General features: G+C 39.6%; 1 protein-coding gene across 2 annotated transcripts; it reads left to right on the plus strand.

Moving 5' to 3' along the window:
* On the plus strand, positions 1333-20265 carry LOC109727250 (nucleolar protein 10). 2 transcript variants are annotated; one of them, XM_020257288.1, is made up of 17 exons: positions 1333-1575; positions 2261-2447; positions 3579-3677; positions 3928-4019; positions 7202-7302; positions 7500-7590; positions 8556-8614; positions 8709-8829; positions 8920-8988; positions 16443-16495; positions 16605-16713; positions 17343-17513; positions 17609-17767; positions 18237-18329; positions 18431-18616; positions 19231-19436; positions 19645-20265. In XM_020257288.1, the coding sequence occupies exons 2-17, from the start codon at positions 2318-2320 to the stop codon at positions 19985-19987; spliced, it is 2082 nt and encodes a 693-aa protein (XP_020112877.1). In that variant the 5' UTR covers positions 1333-1575; positions 2261-2317; the 3' UTR covers positions 19988-20265. The 2 variants fall into 2 exon arrangements, with proteins under 2 accessions (XP_020112877.1, XP_020112876.1); XM_020257287.1 differs by having other exon boundaries at positions 2274-2447.

Here is a 21219-nt window from a genome sequence, read left to right on the forward strand (position 1 = left end):
ATTAACAGTGCTTGCTCCCATATGGGGCCGGGGAGATATATATATATATAGATAGATAGCTAGAGAGTTGCTTTAAGTTTGGCACACTTAATTAATTAATTAGCTCATATAAAGCTGTGTGTCAAATACAAGCTAGATTCATAGATTGGGCTTTTTTTGCAAATAGCCCTCTGATAAATTTTATTTTTAAAATTGGCCCTGTCAAAATTTTATTTGCAAAAATGGCCCTGGTCCCGTCACGCAAGCGCCACGTCAGCGCCACGCGGGCGGGACTGGGCCATGTGTTTAAGTTGAACACGGTGAACCATTCACCGTGTTCAATACAAGGTTTTTGTATTAGACACGGTGAATGGTTTACCGTGTCCAATACAAAATGGTTAACTGCGAGGTATTTGTATTGGACACGGTGAATCATTCATCGTGTCCAATACAAATAATTGAACACAGTGAATGATTCACCGTGTCCAATACAAATACCTCCAACTTAGCCAAAAATGACTAAGTTGTGGGTGTTTGTATTGGACACGGTGATACAAATACCTCGCAGTTAACCATTTTGTATTGGACACGGTGAACCATTCACCGTGTTCAATACAAGATTTTTGTATTAGACACGGTGAATGGTTCACCGTGTCCAATACAAAATGGTTAACTGCGAGGTATTTGTATTGGACACGGTAATTCACCGTGTCCAATACAAATAATTGAACACGGTGAATGATTCACCGTGTCTAATACAAACACCCACAACTTAGTCATTTTTGGCTAAGTTGGAGGTATTTGTATTGGACACGGTGAATCATTCACCGTGTCTAATACAAAACCTTGTATTGAACACGGTGAAGATTCACCGTGTTCAACTTAAACACATGGCCCAGCCCCGCCCGCATTGTGCTGACGTGGCGCTTGCGTGGCGGGGCCAGGGCCATTTTTGCAAATAAAATTTTGACAGGGCCAATTTTAAAAATAAAATTTATAAGGGGGCTATTTGCAAAAAAAACCCTTAAAAAAAATATTTTCATTTTACATAATATGTAGTATTGCCGGTTTTCAGTAATGCAAGATACACGATCCCCTATCGTTAATATTTTCGGTATAATTTTGCTTGATTTGTAATGTTATATTAACGACGAGATTATATAGAGGATAAACCAAATACGATAATTCTGACAGGATTGCTTATAATCCAGTCAGGATAACTTGAAACAAACGCACCTTGAAACAAACGCACCCAAAAAGGCCAAAAAAAAAAAAAAAAAAAAAAACCAAGAAAACCTTCGGTCCGCAACCCCACCTAAAAAAAGAAAAAAAAATCACTCGATCAAAAAGGTTTTGCCCTAACTTCTCACCCCTGCGGCCCTGCCACCGACCCCAGCCCGTATCCCTTCCCCTCGCCCTCTTCCCTTCCGGCCGCTCGCCGAACGCCACCGGAAGCCCCCGCGGGGCCACATCGAAGATCGAGTTCTTCACTCTTCAGAAATCAGAGCCCTCCTCGTCGCCTCTTCCTCTTCCTCTTCCTCTTCCGCTTCCGCTTCCGCTTCCGCTTCTGCTCTCCAACGATGGATCAGTAATCGGGTGGTTCTTTACAAGAATTTTTATGCTTTAGTTTCTCTCTCCCTTTTCTTTATTTCATCTTCTCTTAATTGCTAACTGTATGGTTTTGAGTAACAAGACCATGACTACAACATGTAGCATCATTGTAAACATGCATTTATTAAGATTCATTACTTATTTTTTTTATCTTTAATCTCTACAGCATACATGAATAATTGAATATACCCAGCATACAAGAATAATCAGCAAATAAGGTTTTAAGAATTAAGACCTCAAAAGGTTTGATATGCCCGGCAGGTTGTGAGTAAGGTTTTTGAAAGTCACAAGCATATGCATTGATTAAAAACCAAGGGAGATACAGATTTGAGTTTGCTATTTGCTTAATTACCCTTATTTATTTATTTTGGGGCATAATATAGTTTGCTATTTTTTTTTTTTTTACTTAATTAGCTTAAAGAATTATGAGTATTTATGCTAATAGCATAAATCTTGAGAGAAAAAAAATTTAATTTAATAGTCGAATTTTTGATCCCGAATTTTTAATTGGTGAACGTATAATATCCGTATAAATCACGTATCCGAATAATTGGCGAATCCGTTTTTTAGCCGTACCTTTCAAAGAATTTAAAAATTAGAAAACGAATTTTATCCGAATTATATCCGTACCGAATTTTTGCCGAATCCGAATTAACTAACTATGCTCTAGAACATCGACTCAGGGACCTCGGCTAGGGTCTCTCTCTCTCTTCGCACCACCCTTGACATGGCGGGCCGTGGAGAAAGCATCAAGTCGACCTCCATTAATGGTGTGAAGCTCTACTCCCTCTCGGGCCAGCGCTCCACGGCCACATGGCTCACCCCGAAGAAGCAGAGAGCCCTTCGCAAGGACAAAGGTCCTCTTCTAACCCTATCCGATTCAGTTTGTTCCTTCTTTCTCTTTAATTTATGCCTATAAAGTAGCCCAATTTGATGATTTATAACGTTCTAGTTTAGAAATTCTGAAAAATTTCATCTTTTCTTTAGGAGATATAATCCTAATTCGATGAATGGGAAGTTGGGTTTTCTCTCTAACGATCATATTTATAAATTTTGTATAGCTTCGGTTAAATGCATTTAATCATAGAGAAATATTGTTGGAAACTTGAAATAATTGTTTTTAGATAGAAATCGGTAGGGATAACATGAGGTTCATAAAGAACAAGCATGTGAGAAAATTAATACTGAGAATTCGCTTTTGATTTTCATCTTTCATTTGTCTCTAGACATAAATTCACAATTCTTTTGATTTGATAGTATCAATTTTTGTTGGTAGTATTGTTAATATTGATCATATGGATGGCTGTTATGAAAAATAAACGGATTAACATATTGCGAGAGAAGCTGGATAAGTTGCATTACGATGTAATGACTGAACCCTTCATTGTGTGATGTTCTAATTCTATCATATCTATAGAAACGTAAGAACCAGGGAAGACTGCAATAATAGGGAAAAATTTTATGTTCATCAGCTACTGCTGCTTGCATTGGCATTTTTTTGCCACTTGCTTCCTAAACCTCCTCAAGTTTTATGCTGACTTGATCTAATCTTTACCTCCTTGTTATTTCATTTTGTTTTTCTCGACTTTCTATAGTTCGGTCTTTCAATTGAAAAATAGATTAATATCATAAACTTTCCTATTTTTCTTTTCAGCACTTGTGCTCACTTTGGGGCTTTTGCTAATTGCATTGATTTGAAAATTGTGCTGTTTGGATTTTATTTAATTGAGAAAACGTCCGTATGTGTTACTCTATAATTAGCGAGCGTCCTAGGTTGGTTGCAGTAATATTTCTTACGTAACAGGAGGAAGGTCAAGGAAATTGGCTGAATGCTTGGAACCTTTTTTTTTTTTTTTTAAATGTCTCTTATCTTCTTTCTTCTTTGCTATTTTTCATGTTGTAAGATTTTCTTTAACTGTTTTATGATGGCTTGAGAGATTTTTATGATTTTCAACTGATTTAATGTTTTTCCTTTTATCGAGGATTAGGTTATCAGCAAAGAGTGGACCTAATCCAGGACCTAAGTTTTGAGACAGCAACAACTAAAATTAAGGCAACTCCTAATGGAGAGTATGTTATTGCATCAGGTACATGAGTTCGTAATCATCTTTCTTCATATGGTTATAGTTAATTTAATGAGAGTGAATTGTTCTCTTTTCTTGTAACTGTGAAATCATGCCTTTCTAGCGCATGGTGGTGGTGGAATTTTTGAGTACTTCTTGTGACCATGATTTTTTTTTAGTTGAAACATGTTTAATGCAGTCATTTGGTATTTTGTTTTAGGTAACCATGATTTTATTTGAGTTGAAACATGTTAATGCAGTCATTTTGTTTTAGGTATTTATCCTCCACAAGTAAAAGTATATGAGTTGAAACAGTTGTCAATGAAGTTTGAAAGGCATCTCATTTCAGAAATTATAAATTTCCAGGTTCCCTCTAATGTTCTCATTTCTTATTTGTCTTATTGTGTATTTGCTTTCCAGCTATTTTGCAGATCAGGCATATTTTTTATCTTATTTCCACTTCTTCTGTTGCTTGTGCAATATTCTTTGTTATTTTACAAACTTTAATGCCACTTTTTGATAGGCCAATAATTTTTCTTATATACAAGCCACTGTTAAACATCTTTGATTCTTTCCCTTGTGTTGTTGACGAAGCATAGTAGCTCAAATTTTAGTATTTGACAGTTCAAGGTGATAATTTTGTTCTAAGTGGTGATTTGCAACAAATAAGGCTCTTTATGAATTTTCATTCCTAAGGTTTGAAAATATATGGAAATATTGGGATATAAGGCGGGTTCAAAGATTTTACAGACCACAAATTCGAATTTGTATTATTAGATGTTCACTCTGCAATGTTTCTACTAAAGTCGATAGTTGGGGTGTTTAAAATTTTATTTTTTTTAATTGGTATTTTTTTAAAATTTTTTGGTGAGAAGTATTTGTGACCCTATCATTTTTGTAGATGACTTCAAAAAAATTTAACTTACAGATATTGGGTGTGAGTTGAGTCTTTGCATAATTCTAGAGATCCTTGCTTTTAAGTATGAGCTCACTTCTATGGTCAGCCTAGACCAGTACATTTAATCTTCATGTTCATAATAGTGCTCCCAATTGATGATAAAGCCACTTAACTTAACAGAGTGCTGTGAAATCTGGATTACGAATTGGAGAAATCAAATAGCACCAATCCATTTTCTCTCCATCTTGTTTTACAATAATGTTGGTATCATCAGTTGATGTGGGCTTTTGTCTTGTAGTCAAGGATTAAAGTGCCGCCTCATGCTGTACGGCACGGGGCGGCACGTACCGTGCCTAGGGGGGTCTCGGACCCCCCCTCGTGCCGCGGCACACTCCGCCGTATCACACGAGACCGTGCGTTATGGCAGAGTGTGCCGCGGCACAGTGCCGTGTCGACATTGTTGTTTTATTTTTATTTTTTGCTTTTTGCTTTTTTTTCCTTTTTGTTTTGTTCTTTGGGATACCAAGAAACTTCCGAGTATCCCACATCCCCCAAAGACATTGCAAATCAAAAATCTACTTGTTGAGTAAGCCAAAAAAATTATAATTTAATTTTTTTGTTTGTCAATATATTGACAAATTTTTAATTTACATATCTGATTCATACTGCGGGGCCGAAGCCCCCCGCATCCCCCTCGGATGTCAGTAGTGGGCTGCGGGCTCTAGGCCCGAGCCCTCTGTTTCTACCACAAACATCCATTTTTTCTTTACAAATTATTTTATCAAAATTTGTCGCATCGTGAAATTTTTTGCGAATTAGGGGAACAAAATCGAACTCAATAAACAAATTTTGAGGCACATCAAACATAAAATTTAATTTTTGCGTTAGAAGATTGAAATTACTGATAAAATTAAAAGCTAAATTAAATCAATTGATACTTAAATTTATTTAATTTGTTTGTTATATAATTTATTGCTTAAGTTTTTTAATAGATTTAATAATTTTTTGAAAAAAATAATTAAAAAATAATTTTTGAAAATAATTTTGAAAATAATTTTTTTGTATTTTATAAAAGGAAGACTGTAATATGGTTAAAAGAAAGAAAGAAAGAAAGAAAGATGTCTTTGCATTTTAAAAATTTCAACATGTAAAAATTTTTATTCTGCATCAGGTATAGTTGTACTTTACATACAAAAAAACTTACAATTATATTAATTGATGAGTATAGCAAGCTATACATTGCAAATATTCATAATTATTTGATTAAATCTTTCAAAATAATATTATAAGAACTTATTGGAACAAAAAAAACTGAAATAAGTCCGTGCCAAAACGTGCCAGTAGGAGGTCATGCGTATCCATCGGCACGCAAGCGTATCATGTATCGGCACGGAAGCGTGCCGATGCCGTACTGTGCCAGGCAGACAGCAGCACGCTCCCGTGCCACAGCACTTTAAACTTTGCTTGTATTATCTTACACATTCTGAGTGGACAAACCCATTAGTTCTTATCGACTATCCATATAAGTATGCTGTATGTTTGCTTGAAATTTGCTTGGGAATTAAACATAGGCATTGTATAAAACTATATGCACCTCTGAATCATTTAAAATATACATTCCATTAAGGTTGAAACAATGCCGGTCCTCTTCTCTGCATATTCATAACTTTCTTCTGTGCCATTGGCACCTTCTTTGGGGAGTTCATGATATTTATGCACTTATGTCTGTTAATCAAGGATCACTCTATTTTGGCATGGGTCATGGCAGAAGTCAATACATTTCGGGAAGCTACCATTGCATGAGTGACATGAGCTTGAAATGGATGCGATGAGCCTACATGATTTAGTGCTTGTGGGACTTGGCTTCTTATTTTGCTTTGTACTGTACTCACCTTTAGTAAAGCATCTGAAAAACTGAAAAGTTTGTAGCTTCTGCTGTGGTGGGAAAATTAAATGAGATTTTGAGGGTGCTTTAACAATGTCATGTTTGTTTTGCTCCGCTTCTTCTTTTGCTTTAATCTGCAGTCACATCTAGAAAATTTTGTGGCTTTTGCTGAGCTTCTGATTTTGTGAAGAGAAGCAATTTTGGGCTCGAGTAACAATTCATCGAACATCATTATGCCCTGAAGAAGAGAAGGGCCTAAGTAGGCCCTTAGTACAAGGTCAATATAATCTGGTGCTTGTTGCTCGAATGGTGTATCAAGTGCTTGTAATGTTCTGAAATACTACATGCTTTTTGAGTAGCCTTGATTTACTGAAGTAAATAAAAAAAGTCCTAGTAAGTAGCAGTCGTTACTTAGTCCATCTGTTTACATCTACCTGTTCATGCAGCATATAAACAACTTAAATCCAGTGTGCTTCCTATTTTACAAATACCTGGGTTAAGTAAATCTAATTAGAGTTCCTTTTCTATTGTTTGCAAATTGTAATTGCTTTTTGTTGCCTGTATTATTCCTTGAGAAAGATTTGCGACAAAGTTTCAAGTTGTATCATGCACTTCTTTATTGGATTCTCAGGATAGACTCTTTGCTGATAACCTTCTCCCTTTATATGTATTTTATAGGTATTTTAGATTAGTGAGCGATCTTTTAAATTGTAAAGTACTTATAGTTGTCATTGCTGTGATAACTAATTAGGGTCTCTTATATAGGTATTAGATGAAGACTATTCAAAGATAGCATTTTTATGTTCTGATCGCTCTGTGTGCCTACATGCGAAGTATGGAAGCCACTATAGCTTGAGACTTCCGAGGTTAGTTTAAACTCTCTCTCTCTCTCTCTCTCTCTGTGAATATTCTATGATACAATGTTTCTTTCTGTATTCACTTGGTATAGGAGGGTTTAACTGCATTGGTGTTCTGTTATTCCTGAAAGCCTGATTAGTCCAAGGTTGCTGTTGCCTGTTGAACTGTTGAGCTTGCATAAAGACTAATATTTTTCTATTACCAGGATGGGAAGGGATATTGCATATGATTGCTGGTCCTGCGACTTGCTATGTGCTGCTTCCTCACCAGATCTGTACAGAATCAATTTGGAACAGGTCACCGTATTATCTTTGAACTTAATAATTTTTTTCTTTTCTTTTCGTGCTTTTTTTAAAAAAAACCTTTTAAGCGTGCTTCATATAAGCTGCCTTGAATTTTCCTTTGTGGCTACTGGCTAGGGTCTGGTGCATGCAAATTACATTGTGAAAGTTGGACGTCACTGTTTTAAGCCATATTTAGTAGTATTCTGATATTGTATATGAAGAGAAGGCAAAAAACTATGTTTACTGTTTAATTGAGGGAAACAAAAAAGAAAGGGAGGGGGGCAATAGATAGATCGCTCTATATATCTGTATATTTTTTCTGTCTGTATATTTAGCCAATACATGCAAGGATAGTTCTATGGCTTTTATTGCTTTCATCAGATTTGTTTGGTTAATATTGCGGCATTACTAGTACGCGACTGAAATTAGTTGCTGTTGTTATATACAGATGTTTTGGTCGCAATTTTAGTAGTCTATGAATGGCAATCAGGGAGAAGTTGTGATAGTGACTTTTAGTGTGAGACAAATGCTAGTATCAATAATCCTTTTGCTCTCTTATACTGACTAGGTCCTTTTGGCATTGACAAAAGCCTATCTGCAAGGCAAAATTTTGCTTTTGGTTTTATATTCGACGAGGTGGAAGTTCAAAAGTTTATTTTTTTTACTTATTCTTTGCTCTTAGTTCCTTTCTACATTATAGGTATCATTTGGCATTCTCTGATTCTGATGCAAATACAAAAATCCCCAGCTTATTTTTGATGATTTTGGGTTACTTCAAGTGGGATAGAGAGTCTTGTTGATATAGCAAATTCAATTTTATAGACTGGCAATAAGTACCATAGTTAGTAGCATCTTTAAATTTTGCTGTTAGAATCATCATTATATAGGTAACATACTATTTCTCGAGTCCAGTGGACCATTTGTCCTTGTATAAAATGAAATCCTAACTTTTATTTCTATGATATACATTTTGACAGGGACGTTTTCTATCCTCACTGACCTCTCAATCACCTGCAATAAATGTTGTCTCTCGAAGGTTGGACCTGCTATTTATTTGCGTATTGTCAGACGTATTTGTTTGTTGGTAAACTGTATATAAATTTTTTTTTTATCTCCTTGGATAATTTCAGCAATATTCATGGGCTTGTTGCTTGTGGTGGCGAGGATGGTGCTGTTGAGTGCTTTGATATGAGAAAGAAATCTTCTGTTGGTAGAATCAGTACTGCTGCTTCTCCTGATGACATAGGCCAGGTAAGTGTTTTGCTTTTTTTGTCTTAGTAATTTTCTCCCCCTTTTCTTTCATACAGAGGATTTTGATTAAAATATTTTTGGTGTCCCCAGGAGGTAACAGCTCTGCAGTTTGATGAATCTCAAGGCTACCTCATGGCTGCTGGGAGCAGTACTGGAAAGGTATGGTTTTTACATCATTATTATTATTTTGTTAATTTTGGCTTCTAGTGTTTGAGAAGTTTTTCTGAAGTGACATGCCATAATCTTCACATGCTGTCATTCCATTAAGATGTAAATTGCCTTCTCCATTGGCATGTATGTGTTCTTGTTTGTATTGTACTTCTGAAAGTCTGCTTCTATTTTCAGATTTATTACTGTATGTGAAGAAGAATACCTCGCTGGCACTATAAATAAGCAATAGTAATTCCTATACAAATAAATATGTTAAACAAAATGTCACATGTAGTATATACATTCTATCCAAATTCTGTTGCATAATTTTAACGAAGCAATTTTTGTTGGAAGCTAATTGCATAGCAAATGAACATGGAATGCCTTCTCTTGTAATATCAAATTTTGCTTTCAGTACCAAAGGCTTTCTGAAATTGCATTATTAATTATCCTCATAATCAACATGAAGGAATGCTCTAATCATTCTCTCTTAGTGTGTGTGTATATATGGACTGGAGCTAGAATACTATTAATAGTATAAGAATAGTATTTACTATTCACTTTTTACACCCTTGGATGCTTAGGGTTTGGTGGGGGTTGATGGAATACTAATAATCCAAGGGTGGAAAGGCGGATAATAACCACTATTCATATAACTATTAATAGTATCCTTGTTCAACTCTCTCTCTCTCTCTCTCTCTCTCTCTCTCTCTCTCTATATATATATATATATATATATATTTTTTTTTTTTTTAAGTTTATAAAAGAGCTTCACATGTGCAACTATGTTGGGCTAGGATGATATGCTCATTCTGCAGATACTTAGAAGTTATATCTTGTTAGAATAGATGAGACAAATGGGAGTCCTTTTTTTGTCTAATTGCGGAAGCAGACTTGCAAAGGCCATATGAGCTTATTTGAAAACATTTTTTTACAGCAGCCCAAGGGGCAGGAGGGCTTCGAAGTATTGAAGTTCCACACCTCTCTTTTATGAATAATACTTAACAAGACCATTATGTGTTCCTTTGTTTCTTTCTCTTTCCTCTGTACAACATAAGATAATGCAGTGAATACTGAGCTAATAATGTGAATAGTGAGAACTTAAGGAAACACTTATTTTCATTAGCTTTTCATGCCTATATGTTTCTGAAAATATGAAGTTGTTGGAATGATCCTACAGTGAATATTGAATTAACATCAATAATCATCAAAAAGTGGTGTGATTTATTCAGTAAAATCTGTTGCCAAAAACTTAGTAGCTTTGTTTCTTAGTACTTCAATCTATGTAGAGCAAGATACTAAACACCAGGCCCCCAAAATTTTTTTAAAAAAGAAGCGAAACTTCTCTAAAATTGCATAAAAGTCAACTCATGGAGTTGAGCTCTAATGAGCAAAACCAACTGCTTTCCATGGTTTTAGGCCTGTCCTAATCAATGTTTTAAATAGCAACCGCTTGTGACACCCCAATAGTCCCACATCGGATGGGAATGGGATTGTCATTCTCTTTATAAGAGACTTAGACACTGGTAATAATAACTGGGCTTAAGCATTTTGGGCCGGTGGTTGGGCCCAACGAGTTATTATTGCTAGCGGGCTGGGTCGTTACATTTGTCATGCCCCGGGGTCTCTTTTAGGCTAAAACACAGTGGAAATTTTTTTTTTTCTTTTTGAAAACCTGACCTCAGGGTATGCCAGATCCGCCACAAATACAGGAAATCCACTGTTCACACGGACAGAGTCTCCCCTGTATTTGCATGGCGTCGCATAAGTACAAGACGTATAACCAGGATACAACTACTACAAATGAATATACAACATTCAACCATTTATACATTCATACACCATTCACCACAGATTTACTTTCAGGGTTTAATCATAAAACCACAGCTATCAGTTAAAACGTTTCCTACTCGGAAACAGGTTTTGAAATACTAAGTTACAAAAACCACGAGAAAATCTTTTAAAACTGTTTCCCACACGGAAACTCTTTTTTTTTTAAACACGCTACTACGAGGGGTAGAAAACCGTTTTTATCTCAAAGAAAACCGTAAGTTCTTTAATTCATTTACTAAAATCACATTTATTCAATTGAACAAAAACCAACTGAACTAATATATCTAAGATATAACAACAGAAATAAAAAGAGTAGCAACTAAATTAAACCAACCGGGTCGGAAGCTCTATTGACCGCTGCGAACGTGTCTCACGTCTCGTCTCAACCCTCACCGTCCGCAATACCTGAAAAATGGTGGGGGAGGTGAGAACATGTAAATATGTCTCCCCTCCCAGCGGGTACCGCAAGCCGACGAAGGCAAGGAGTACTCACCGAATCAGGAAGAGATAAACAATAGTATGGGTAAGTGAAATACAGTAGCAATGATAATAAACGAATGAGATATATATATATATATATATATATATATATATATATATATATATATATATAAAAGCACAACAACCGCTACTGTAAGGAAGAACTGAATGCATACATGGATATTAACTATAGTAGCAAGACAACTGTAAAGAAAGAACTGTAAGTATGCAAGCAACAACCGCTATTATAGTCATATGCGTCAACCAGACGACAAGTCCAAAAATACCCAATCTGAAAACTACCCTATTGGTCTGCAGACCTCAGGCCCATGCCCACTGCCACTCTACCTGTATATAATCCAGTTCTGACCGCTTGGCACCCAGTCCTGACCGCTGGGCTCATAGGCTGCATATAATCTAGTCTTGACCGCTGGGCTCACAGGTTGGCACATCTAACCACTTTTCCGGAAAAGAACACCCTCTTGTGGTGGATCAGACCGTTGGCGATCGTGAAATGCGAACGAGTCTCGGGCTATCAATGCTGATATGCTCAATGGCCAACCGTCGGCAACCAGCCGACAATCACTGCCCCTCGGGGCTAACCGACCAATAGGTCATCAAACTGTAATGAAGCACAAGAATAGACCACTCAGGTCAACTAGGATGGAACAACTTGACATCCTCTCAAATGTATGCAAGTACTGCTCAATGTCAACTAATAGTATACTCAAGTACCGACCAATAGGTCACACGAATGTGACATCATGTATCACTGAAATCCAGAACTACCGTTAGCCACTAGCCGACAATCCAACCCCTTAGGGTACACCGACCTCAACGGTCATCGACGACAGAAGTCAAGGAGCCGACCGAATAGGTCACAGATACGAGATACAACGATCGACCAATCAGGTCACGAAACAGATGCAATGCACTGACCGACTAGGTCACAGATAGTCACGAAACCGCTCTACTGTAAACATGATAAAGGATATGTAAAACAGCTAAGTAGAGCAACAAGGAACATGGTATAGGTGCTAGGCTCAACATATAGTATAAGCATGTATAACAACCAGGGAGTAAGGGTAAGAAACCATCACCGAGCGTGCACCACTGTACCGACTTCGGATCGAAGTACCTATCTGTACAAATGTCGCATCTGTCTTCTGATTGCGGAAGAAAGTAACCTGGACCTACGAAGGGTCCACCGTGTTAGTGTCTAACCCATAACTAATAACCACTGAATCCACAACCCCAAAAACAATCCCACGGAGATCGGTTTCCTAAAATCGATTACTGTAACTCGCCGGATGTCCCGAAAATCGCATCGGGACTCCGTCGGGACCGACAAACTGTCCCGGAACGCACCGACTCATGCTACGAGTCACCCGCTGACACTAAACACCATTAATCATGGGATTTGGCGGCAAACACAAGGATACATAACCAAACAACTATCGTCGGATAATTGTTCGGATCCGGGTTCCCGGAAGTGTCAATTTCGACACCGGAACCCACCGTCGCTCACCCGTCATTTCCGAACTCTCGAGATGACGCGGGTGACCAGCCAACAAGACTCAGCGACGCAACAATTGCTAACAAGGCACTGTCGGCAGAATTCCGAACAAAAACCGCATTTCTTCGGTGGATTTTGCCGACAAACGCACCGGAAATGCATTTCCGATTTCTGCAAAGGTCTGGGGCCTTGGACAATCAGTCCAGAGGTTACCCACTACTCACACGTGCTGCCAACAACAGCCGCGACAGACCAAAAAGCATAAAAGCCTTTACTGATAGATGAAATCACATCATTTTATGTGATTTCAGGGCTTTTATGGTCCGTACACACAAACCAGGGATCGATTAGTCACATCGTCGCACTCGCTGATAGGTTTCAGCGTGCCGGAGGCCGTGCTCACCTTTCGGAGCACTGCCGGCCACTGTGACACACGCACGAGCGACGCGAAAACCTGTGAAACAGTGCGCACATCGCTAAGGTTGCAATTAATGCACAATCCAGGGCATCTCTGTCCCTGTCGGAGGTGAGCACGATGTTCAGCACGAGCTTTAGATCATCGTGCTCACTTCCCGAAGTCTATAAGGCTTATCGGATCACCGGAAAGGTGACCGGAACCTCGGAATTCAGTGCTGGAACAAAAAAACAGCCTTACCGGAGCCGGGTGGGCTAGGGTTGGTCGCCGACGGCCGGACGGCGGGCGGTCCGGCCAGGGGAGGGTGCGGACGGTCGGTGGGGTCCGGGGTACCCGCTGGCCCGCAGCTGGAGGTGGCCGGTGGCGTGGCGGCGGAGATCAACTCCCCAAGGTTGCTCACGGGTTCAAGGGCGCCGGCAGCAAGGCGGCGGTCGGAGGAGCTCGAGGCGGCGACGGTTCGACGCCGGAGGCCGAGGGAGAGGCGGTGCACCCTTCGGTGGGCGGCGGCGGCGGCGCTTGGAAGTCGAGCGGACTCGACCTCGGCCCGCACGAGTCTGGGCGGCCGCAGGAGGTCCCAGCGGCGGCCGGCGGCGTGCGGGGACGGCTGGGGGTGCGCGCACGGGGTTGCCGGAGGTCGCNCGGGGGGGGTCCGGGGATGGTGCTGGCCGGCGGCGGGTGGCACCCGGTGGCGCGGCGGTGGAGATCCAACCCGCCTAGTTCCTCTCGGGTTCAAGGGCACCGGCGGCAAGGCGGCGACTGGAGGAGCTCGGGGTGGCGACGGTTCGACGCCGGAGGCCGAGGGAGAGGTAGTGCACTCGTCGGTGGGCGGCGGCGACGCTTGGAAGCCGAGGAGACTCGGCTTCGGCCCGCCCCAAAACTGGGCGGCTGCAGGGAAGCCGAGCGGCGGCCGGCGGCATGCGGGGACGGCTGGGGGTGTGCGCACGGGGTTGCCGGAGGTCGCCGGGACCGACTGGAGGGCGGCGTGGCTGAAGGGGAGCGGTGGCCGCACGCGAAACCCGAGCTCGAGCCTGCTCGGTCTGGGCCGACCCGAGCTGGCCGCAGCTCACTTAGTTGGCTTTGGCGGAGCGCGCGCTGACGGCGGCATCGTCCGGCGACGGTGCCGGAGGTTGGTCTCGGCCAGGGGATGATGGCGCTTGGACTTAGATGACCGGTGGCCGGGGGCGCTCGCCGGCGGCCAGGGCATGCGCACTGCACGGGCAGGGGGAAGCTAAGGGCGGCTGGTGGGCTAGGGTTAGCTGAGGTGACCTCGGGTTAGGGTTTTAGCTTGGAACCCTAGATCATGTAATATATACATGATGCAATCTTGCATAAAACCCCCCTAGTCCAATAGTTTTCGACCAAGCCCCCTGCCAGCATGTGCACTTTGCGTAAAAGTCCCTTGACGTTCGAATTTGCGCGAAACGTCGCATAAAATATAGGGTCTTTTCGCGATTAATCAATTTTGCCAAATTGACCTCTCAGCGATCATTTCGCAATTCCCGAAGATCCGTCTGTCAGATTTTCGAACGGATTGCGCCAGCGCGTTCAGAACGACTGGGGCATTGAATCTAGCATCTTGTTTCATCTGATTTGGTCTCCGATTCACGACGAAATCAACCCTCTTTGATTCCACTATAAGCCACATATAAAAACCATATATATAAATCCAACCTCTTTCTCTCGATAGCCGTGCCTCAGATCTGAAATCCGTCAGTGCCATTATTTCCAGAATAGCTGAACCATTCAAAACGAGCTATTGGATCGCTATGAACGAAGTCCGATACGCGCCGAAAGCCAACTCTACTTCGTGGCCTCTCCGGAAAACCGGAGTTACTATTCACTTAAGTGAATACTAATGATCGCGTAACTTCTCCGTTCTAACTCGTTTTCTCCTGAAACTTGATGAGTGCTTATGTAATTAAATTACACACAAAAACATCATCAACAGAGAGTTCAGCTACACTGCCAAAATCTCTGTCCTTACACCGCTATAGCAGAATTACTATGCTATTGCTACGCTATAACATTTAGAACGAGATTTAGCAGAGTGGAGTTGTTGCAGCTGCTTTAGCGGCGTTGGACCTGCTAAAGCAGATGCTATAAAGCGGGTCGAATCGAAGTGGGTTCTATGTGCCCAAAAGCGTGGAAATTGCAAATGGGTCAAACTGTCTTATCGTGTCGGGTTTTGAAGTTAAATAAAATGATCAAACACAGTAAATTGGTTAAAGATTTTAGAGTTTTTTTGTTTTTTTTTGGTTTGCTAAATCATAATATTTTGAAAAAAGATAATGGTTGTCTTTTCTTCTAAGTTATATGTATTTTCTACAAGGAATATAGGCAGATTATATGGTTTTTTGTGAAACCTGCCATTTGGTTCGTAGCACGCACTATGTATGCGACCCCCCGAAGCGCTATGTACCCGCTATCCGCTATTTATAACCTTGGTCCTATTGCCTATGTGATGCCTTCTTATCTATTTAATTGCTTTAGCACTCCAGTGTTCTATTTGTCGTATTTGTACTTTTTCTGTGAATTGAATATATATATATATATATATGTGTGTGTGTGTGTGTGTGTGTGTGTGTGTAGAGAGAGAGAGAGAGAGAGAGAGAGAGAGAGAGAGAATTGAGCTCCTATGCTTTTAAAAGTACCAAGTCATTGGTGCTTGTAGGTTTTCCGCTCTTGGATTAAGGGATGTGCAGTTAGAATGATAGTAGCCCTCTAGGGTTGAGTGGATTGTTGATTGAATAGTATGATCTAATGGTGGAAATGATCAAAGGGGTAGATCTAATGACGAAAAACTTACAAGAACCAAGTGCTTGGTGCTTTTAAAAGCACCATAGTTAGACTCTCTCTCTCTCTCTCTCTCTCTCTCTCTCTCTCTCTCTATATATATATATATATATATATATATATATATATGTGAATTTCATTTTGATGCCGAACATGCTAAGAGTAGCTCTATATCTTTGGTTACTGTCAACTGTTAAAGCTCCTTACTTCCTTAGCATTCTGTGTAACCCTACATTTAAAGTTCGAGTTTTTGTAACCTTAAATATGATTGCTCCATTCTATTCAAACAGTTTCATTGATTTTCTTTCTTTTGTTATCGTAGTTTATACTCTGAAGTACCTTTGTTATCTAAAATTCCGATCATACTTCTTCGGGCTTTCACTTGTCTACTGCCTATGTTTTTATATTTTGCTGGTTAAAATGCAGATATCAATTTATGACTTGCGTATGTCCAATCCCATAAGAGTTAAGGATCACATGTGAGTTTTCAATATTTGCTTTGATGGTGATTAATCATAGTTTATATTCATTTCTCTCTGGTCATTGTTAAAGCTATTTTGGTTAATAATTATCTTGATTGGATTATAGGTACGGTAGTCCAATATTGGGTATCAAGTGGCATCAGACTCTTAACTTCACCGAACCCAAGTTGATTACTGCTGATAGTCATATAGTCAGGATTTGGGATCCCAATACAGTGAGTTCTTATTTTTTCTGCCAAGAAATCAAAGATATATGTCTTTGCATTTGTGATATGTGCATTCATTTAACTGTCCATATGCATACCTGTATTTTTGTACAGGTCATGCTGATACTAAAAGTTGTTATTAAATCATTACTGCAGTCGGAATGAAATAACTAATTCTGTCAGTCTTTCCTTATTTTCATACATTTTGGAGTAGATATATTAATTTAGTGATATAGTTTTGTTACTCGTCTTAATTTATACTTTTGATTTGCCTTATCTGGACCTTAACTGTTAATTATCTATGCTTATGCTTACTATGATCATTTTTTGGCGACACGGAAACATTTGGTTTTCTTAAAATGTAAATGCATGGGAATACATTAATTTAATGTTTATGTATTTGTTTCATTCATATTGTATTTAAAAACGTAGATAAAGTATATTATGCAAATGAGTTGTGTAATTAATAATTCATGTGCTTCATTCATATTGTATTTAAAAACAGTAGATAAAGTATATTATGCAAATGAGTTATGTAATTAATAATTCATGTGCTTTCCTCATAACAACCTTGCAAGTCCAGTTCGAGAAACCAAGTAACTATATTTGGTTTTTGGTGACTTTTACCTTTTCCGCAGGGCGAGAATATGACCAGTATAGAACCAACCACTGGGAGCATAAATGACATTTGCATTTTTAAGAATAGCGGTTTGATGTTATTGGCTTTAGACAGCAGTCAGATACCGGCTTATTTCATTCCTGGATTAGGTCCTGCTCCAAAGTGGTGCTCTTACCTTGAGAATATAACGGTGTGATAGCTTAACATTTACTCACTTTTTTTTGCATTTTTTTTTTTTGCATGCTTTTTATTCATTAACTGAAAATTTGATGTTCTTCTCTGTAGGAAGAGATGGAAGAGAATTCACAAACCACCATATATGATGATTACAAATTTTTGACTACAGAGGACCTTGAACGGTTGAATTTGACAGACTTAATTGGAACCAATCTGTTAAGAGCGTACATGCATGGATACTTTATAGATTACCGACTGTATAAAAAGGTAACGCTGCTTTCTGCAATTGTAGCGAAGACATTTTTTTGGGGACCCAAGGCAATCACAAAAAACAGAGAAACACTCTTTTACGAGCTACTTGAGGTTGCCAAATGGGCCTGAAATGTGTCTTATTGGTTAACAGTAGTTTGCTTTATTAGAATACTTGATTTTGTGATGCTTAAAGCATTTTCCTCTCTTTTCTCGGTGGTATGTGCTTGACAGTATGCAAATCATTCTACACTTGTGTCATTGTATGATGTTGCATTATCATGCGGTTGTGTTTATTCTTTACCCTTTCCATTTACATTTCATATGACCAGTAACTCCACGGTTTTTAATTATTTTGGACATCAACATCTGGGTAGCATATAGCTCATTACGTCCGCTGCATAGCAGTGTGTGCAAACCAAGCATTTTCATTTGTGTGGGAAGTTTGGGTTCTTTACTAAGTTACCAACTTCTGTGTTTTTTGCAGGCGCAAGCTCTTGCCGATCCATTTGCATATGAAGTTTACAGAGAAAAGCAAAAGCAAGAGAAGATGAAGGCAGAGCGGGACTCTCGTATTACGGTTTGTTCCTTATCCTTTTTCACCTTTCTTCTACCAACTTCAACTGACTAGTTGGTGAACCCCCTATTATGCGTAGCTGTATATATGCGTTGTTTGTGCAGCTCAAAAGGAAGCTACCAAAAGTTAACAGGGATCTTGCAGCTCGTCTGCTAAAAGAACAGGAGGCAGAAGATCGTGAAGGGGAGAATGCTGATGATGAGAATATGACAAAGAAGAAAAAGAAAAATAAAGGAATAAGCAGCGATATCTTGAAAGATGAGCGTTTTGCAATTTTGTTTGAGAATAAGGTACTGTTGGCTTCCTACCTTCTTCAAAAGCTTTTCTGTTCCTACAGAAGTTCATCAGATTGAAATTTACCCTCAAAAGGGTTTATCTTAAGCTTTTCTTATCCTACAGAAGTTCTCCTGATATAAGTTGCAAAAGCTCCTAAAAAACATTGTTTAAGATTTCAATCGTCTGCCTAAATTTTTGTTCTTTGCCTGCTTTCAGTGATGACTGGTCATGCTGTTTACTACTGAATCACGATAGAATTTAGTTGACATACAAATTAATGAATTCGCTTGATTGTGATATGGCGTTGAATCTCTTGGTTGAGCTTAGTGTGATTAAAATGAATTCTGTTGTTTACTTTCCACTTTCACCCTCGGCCATGCTTAGATTCCACAACAATTAGAATGTAATGAAATAACAGCAAATTGGACCTCAAATTATCTAATTTGCTTATGCTCATCAAAATCTACTAATGGAGTTTGGAAGTCAATACAACAATGAAGTACCAAATGAGTGTTTTGAGGAAAAATGGAATGAAATAGCACGGAATTTGCCGATTTAACTGTTGCCTCTGACATGAGTTTTCTCATTGCAATTAAGTCGTTCACTGTACATTATCTTTCCAATGCAGGACTTTGAAATTGATGAAGAGTCGCAAGAGTATCTCTCTCTTCATCCCCAATCTTCTATGAAGCAGCGATCACTTATTGAGGAACATTTCGAACCTGTTAAAGAGGATGAGGAGCAAAGCAATTCTGATGCATCGATGGATTCTCAGACAATGGAAGATGACTCTGACAACGACAACAATGAGTTGAAGAATTCGAGGCGCATGAGGTATGGTTCTTAGCTCTTAGTATGGTAATGTGTTAGACCTTACTTACGCATCCCTACTGAGATGGTGATTATTTCCTGATGGATTGGAACCTTGGCAATGCTTCTATGGGAAACTCGGCAATGCAGAAAAATTGTATATATGAGGTGTATGGTTTTAATTTGTAAGTGCATGAGGGGCATGCTTAGTAAGTAACTTCTACCTTTCCAGGTTGTATGAAGTCAAGGATGAACGGCACGCGGAGGCATTCTTGAACCACGAGTCGCTCGCCAAGGAGGATGCGCTTCCTCTCGGAGAGAGAGTTGCTTTATTGAACGAGCGGCAACCGACAGGTGGCCTAAACGGCGTGAAGTTCGGGGCGGGCGGTTCCCGAGAAATCTCGTTCCTTTCAAGAAGTTCAAAGAAGCAGCAGTACAGGGATGAGGAGGGACCCAAAGAGGCAAAAAGGAGAGGGGTGCAATCCCTAGGGTTGAAGCCGAGTAAAGCTGAATTCTATGCGATGGGTGGACGTGGTGGTCGAGGCAAAAGCAGAGGGAAGAGGGGCCGGAGATGAGACTTTGGTCGCGAGAACAAATATCAAACTAAGTAATCAGGCCAATGTATACTACTGCTTGGTTCAGTGAGGAATGATCCACTGGAAGTAAATTAATTGTGGTTTGATGTCCTCACCAGTTCATAGAGTTTTGTACTTCTGTTTTTAGAGCAGGGATAGCACAAAGATAATGTTAATGTAGGATAATATCTAAAGTGGCTATGGCCTAAAATTTTGGTATTTAAGCTCTTAATTATGAGCTCATAATTTATAATTTAATTGCTGTTTATTTGCATGCATAGCAAGCTTTACTTTGTTTTTTTAAGTTGTTCTTTTTGGCCATTTTCTCATATTAGTGTTTGGATTAGATGAAATTAACATGGCAATTAACGGGTTTGCATTAGATGAAATTAACATGGCAACAAAAATAAAGTTCGCCTGTATGGTGATCAAGTGTATGCTATTTTAGTATTTTCAAGCGCAAAAGCTATACTCAATTTTAAAATGGACCTCATGTCCCAGGTTCCACTGAAATTCGCTAATAGATCCGCCATCTGTACGGGAAACCCCGCACAGGCGAAGCGACTAATCTGCAGGAGTAAAGCATGTACCAATGCTAACAGATATATCAGAGCTGAGTTGAAATAAGACTATTAAACATCAACCAAAAATGTAGTCCACTGTGCATACAACTCCAACGGGTACATGCATTGCCATCTCAACCAAGTTGAAAATAAATACATGTAGAATGCTACTGTCCTAAAACCAGCTAACCGGGGTATTCCTCTAGCGCGGTCAGCAACATTAGGAACGGATTTAACTCGTGACTTCTTTTCCTCGTTCAGAAATTACAATCGATGTAGAGGTTTCTACAAAAAGAACACCAACAGAGAGTGTGAGAACTACTACAAAGTAGTCCTTCGTGGGTATCGTCAGGAATGCCCACGATTTATTCACTAAGTCGAATAGAGGCATAAGTAATCATCTACTATAAAAACAAAAAGTAAGACGAAAAAGAAACTCTACAGCTACTATACCTCCAACCGACCATACAAATGACGGTGCCAAGGAAGAGATACATGCATCAATTCTCAAATGGGGCTCCCAACCAACCCAATCTCATTGACTACCACAACAGGTCCCATCAAGCCTGCGCCAACCTGCGACCACCCACCATCCTCGAGATGGCCGGAACTCGAACCTCAACATCATTGAGATGGCTGATCCAAAGAAGGTCCCTCTCAGGATAGCAT

Source organism: Ananas comosus, linkage group 22, assembly GCF_001540865.1.
Source record: "Ananas comosus cultivar F153 linkage group 22, ASM154086v1, whole genome shotgun sequence".
In the NCBI taxonomy this organism is placed as follows: Eukaryota; Viridiplantae; Streptophyta; class Magnoliopsida; order Poales; family Bromeliaceae; genus Ananas; species Ananas comosus.

Coding starts and splice junctions, on each gene's coding strand:
- LOC109727250 (XM_020257288.1), top strand. CDS start 2,318: ATGGCGGGCCGTGGAGAAAGCATCAAGTCGACCTCCATTAATGGTGTG. Junction 8,989..16,442: donor CTGGGAGCAGTACTGGAAAG/GTATGGTTTTTA, acceptor GTTAAAATGCAG/ATATCAATTTATGACTTGCG. Junction 17,768..18,236: donor ATTACCGACTGTATAAAAAG/GTAACGCTGCTT, acceptor TGTTTTTTGCAG/GCGCAAGCTCTTGCCGATCC.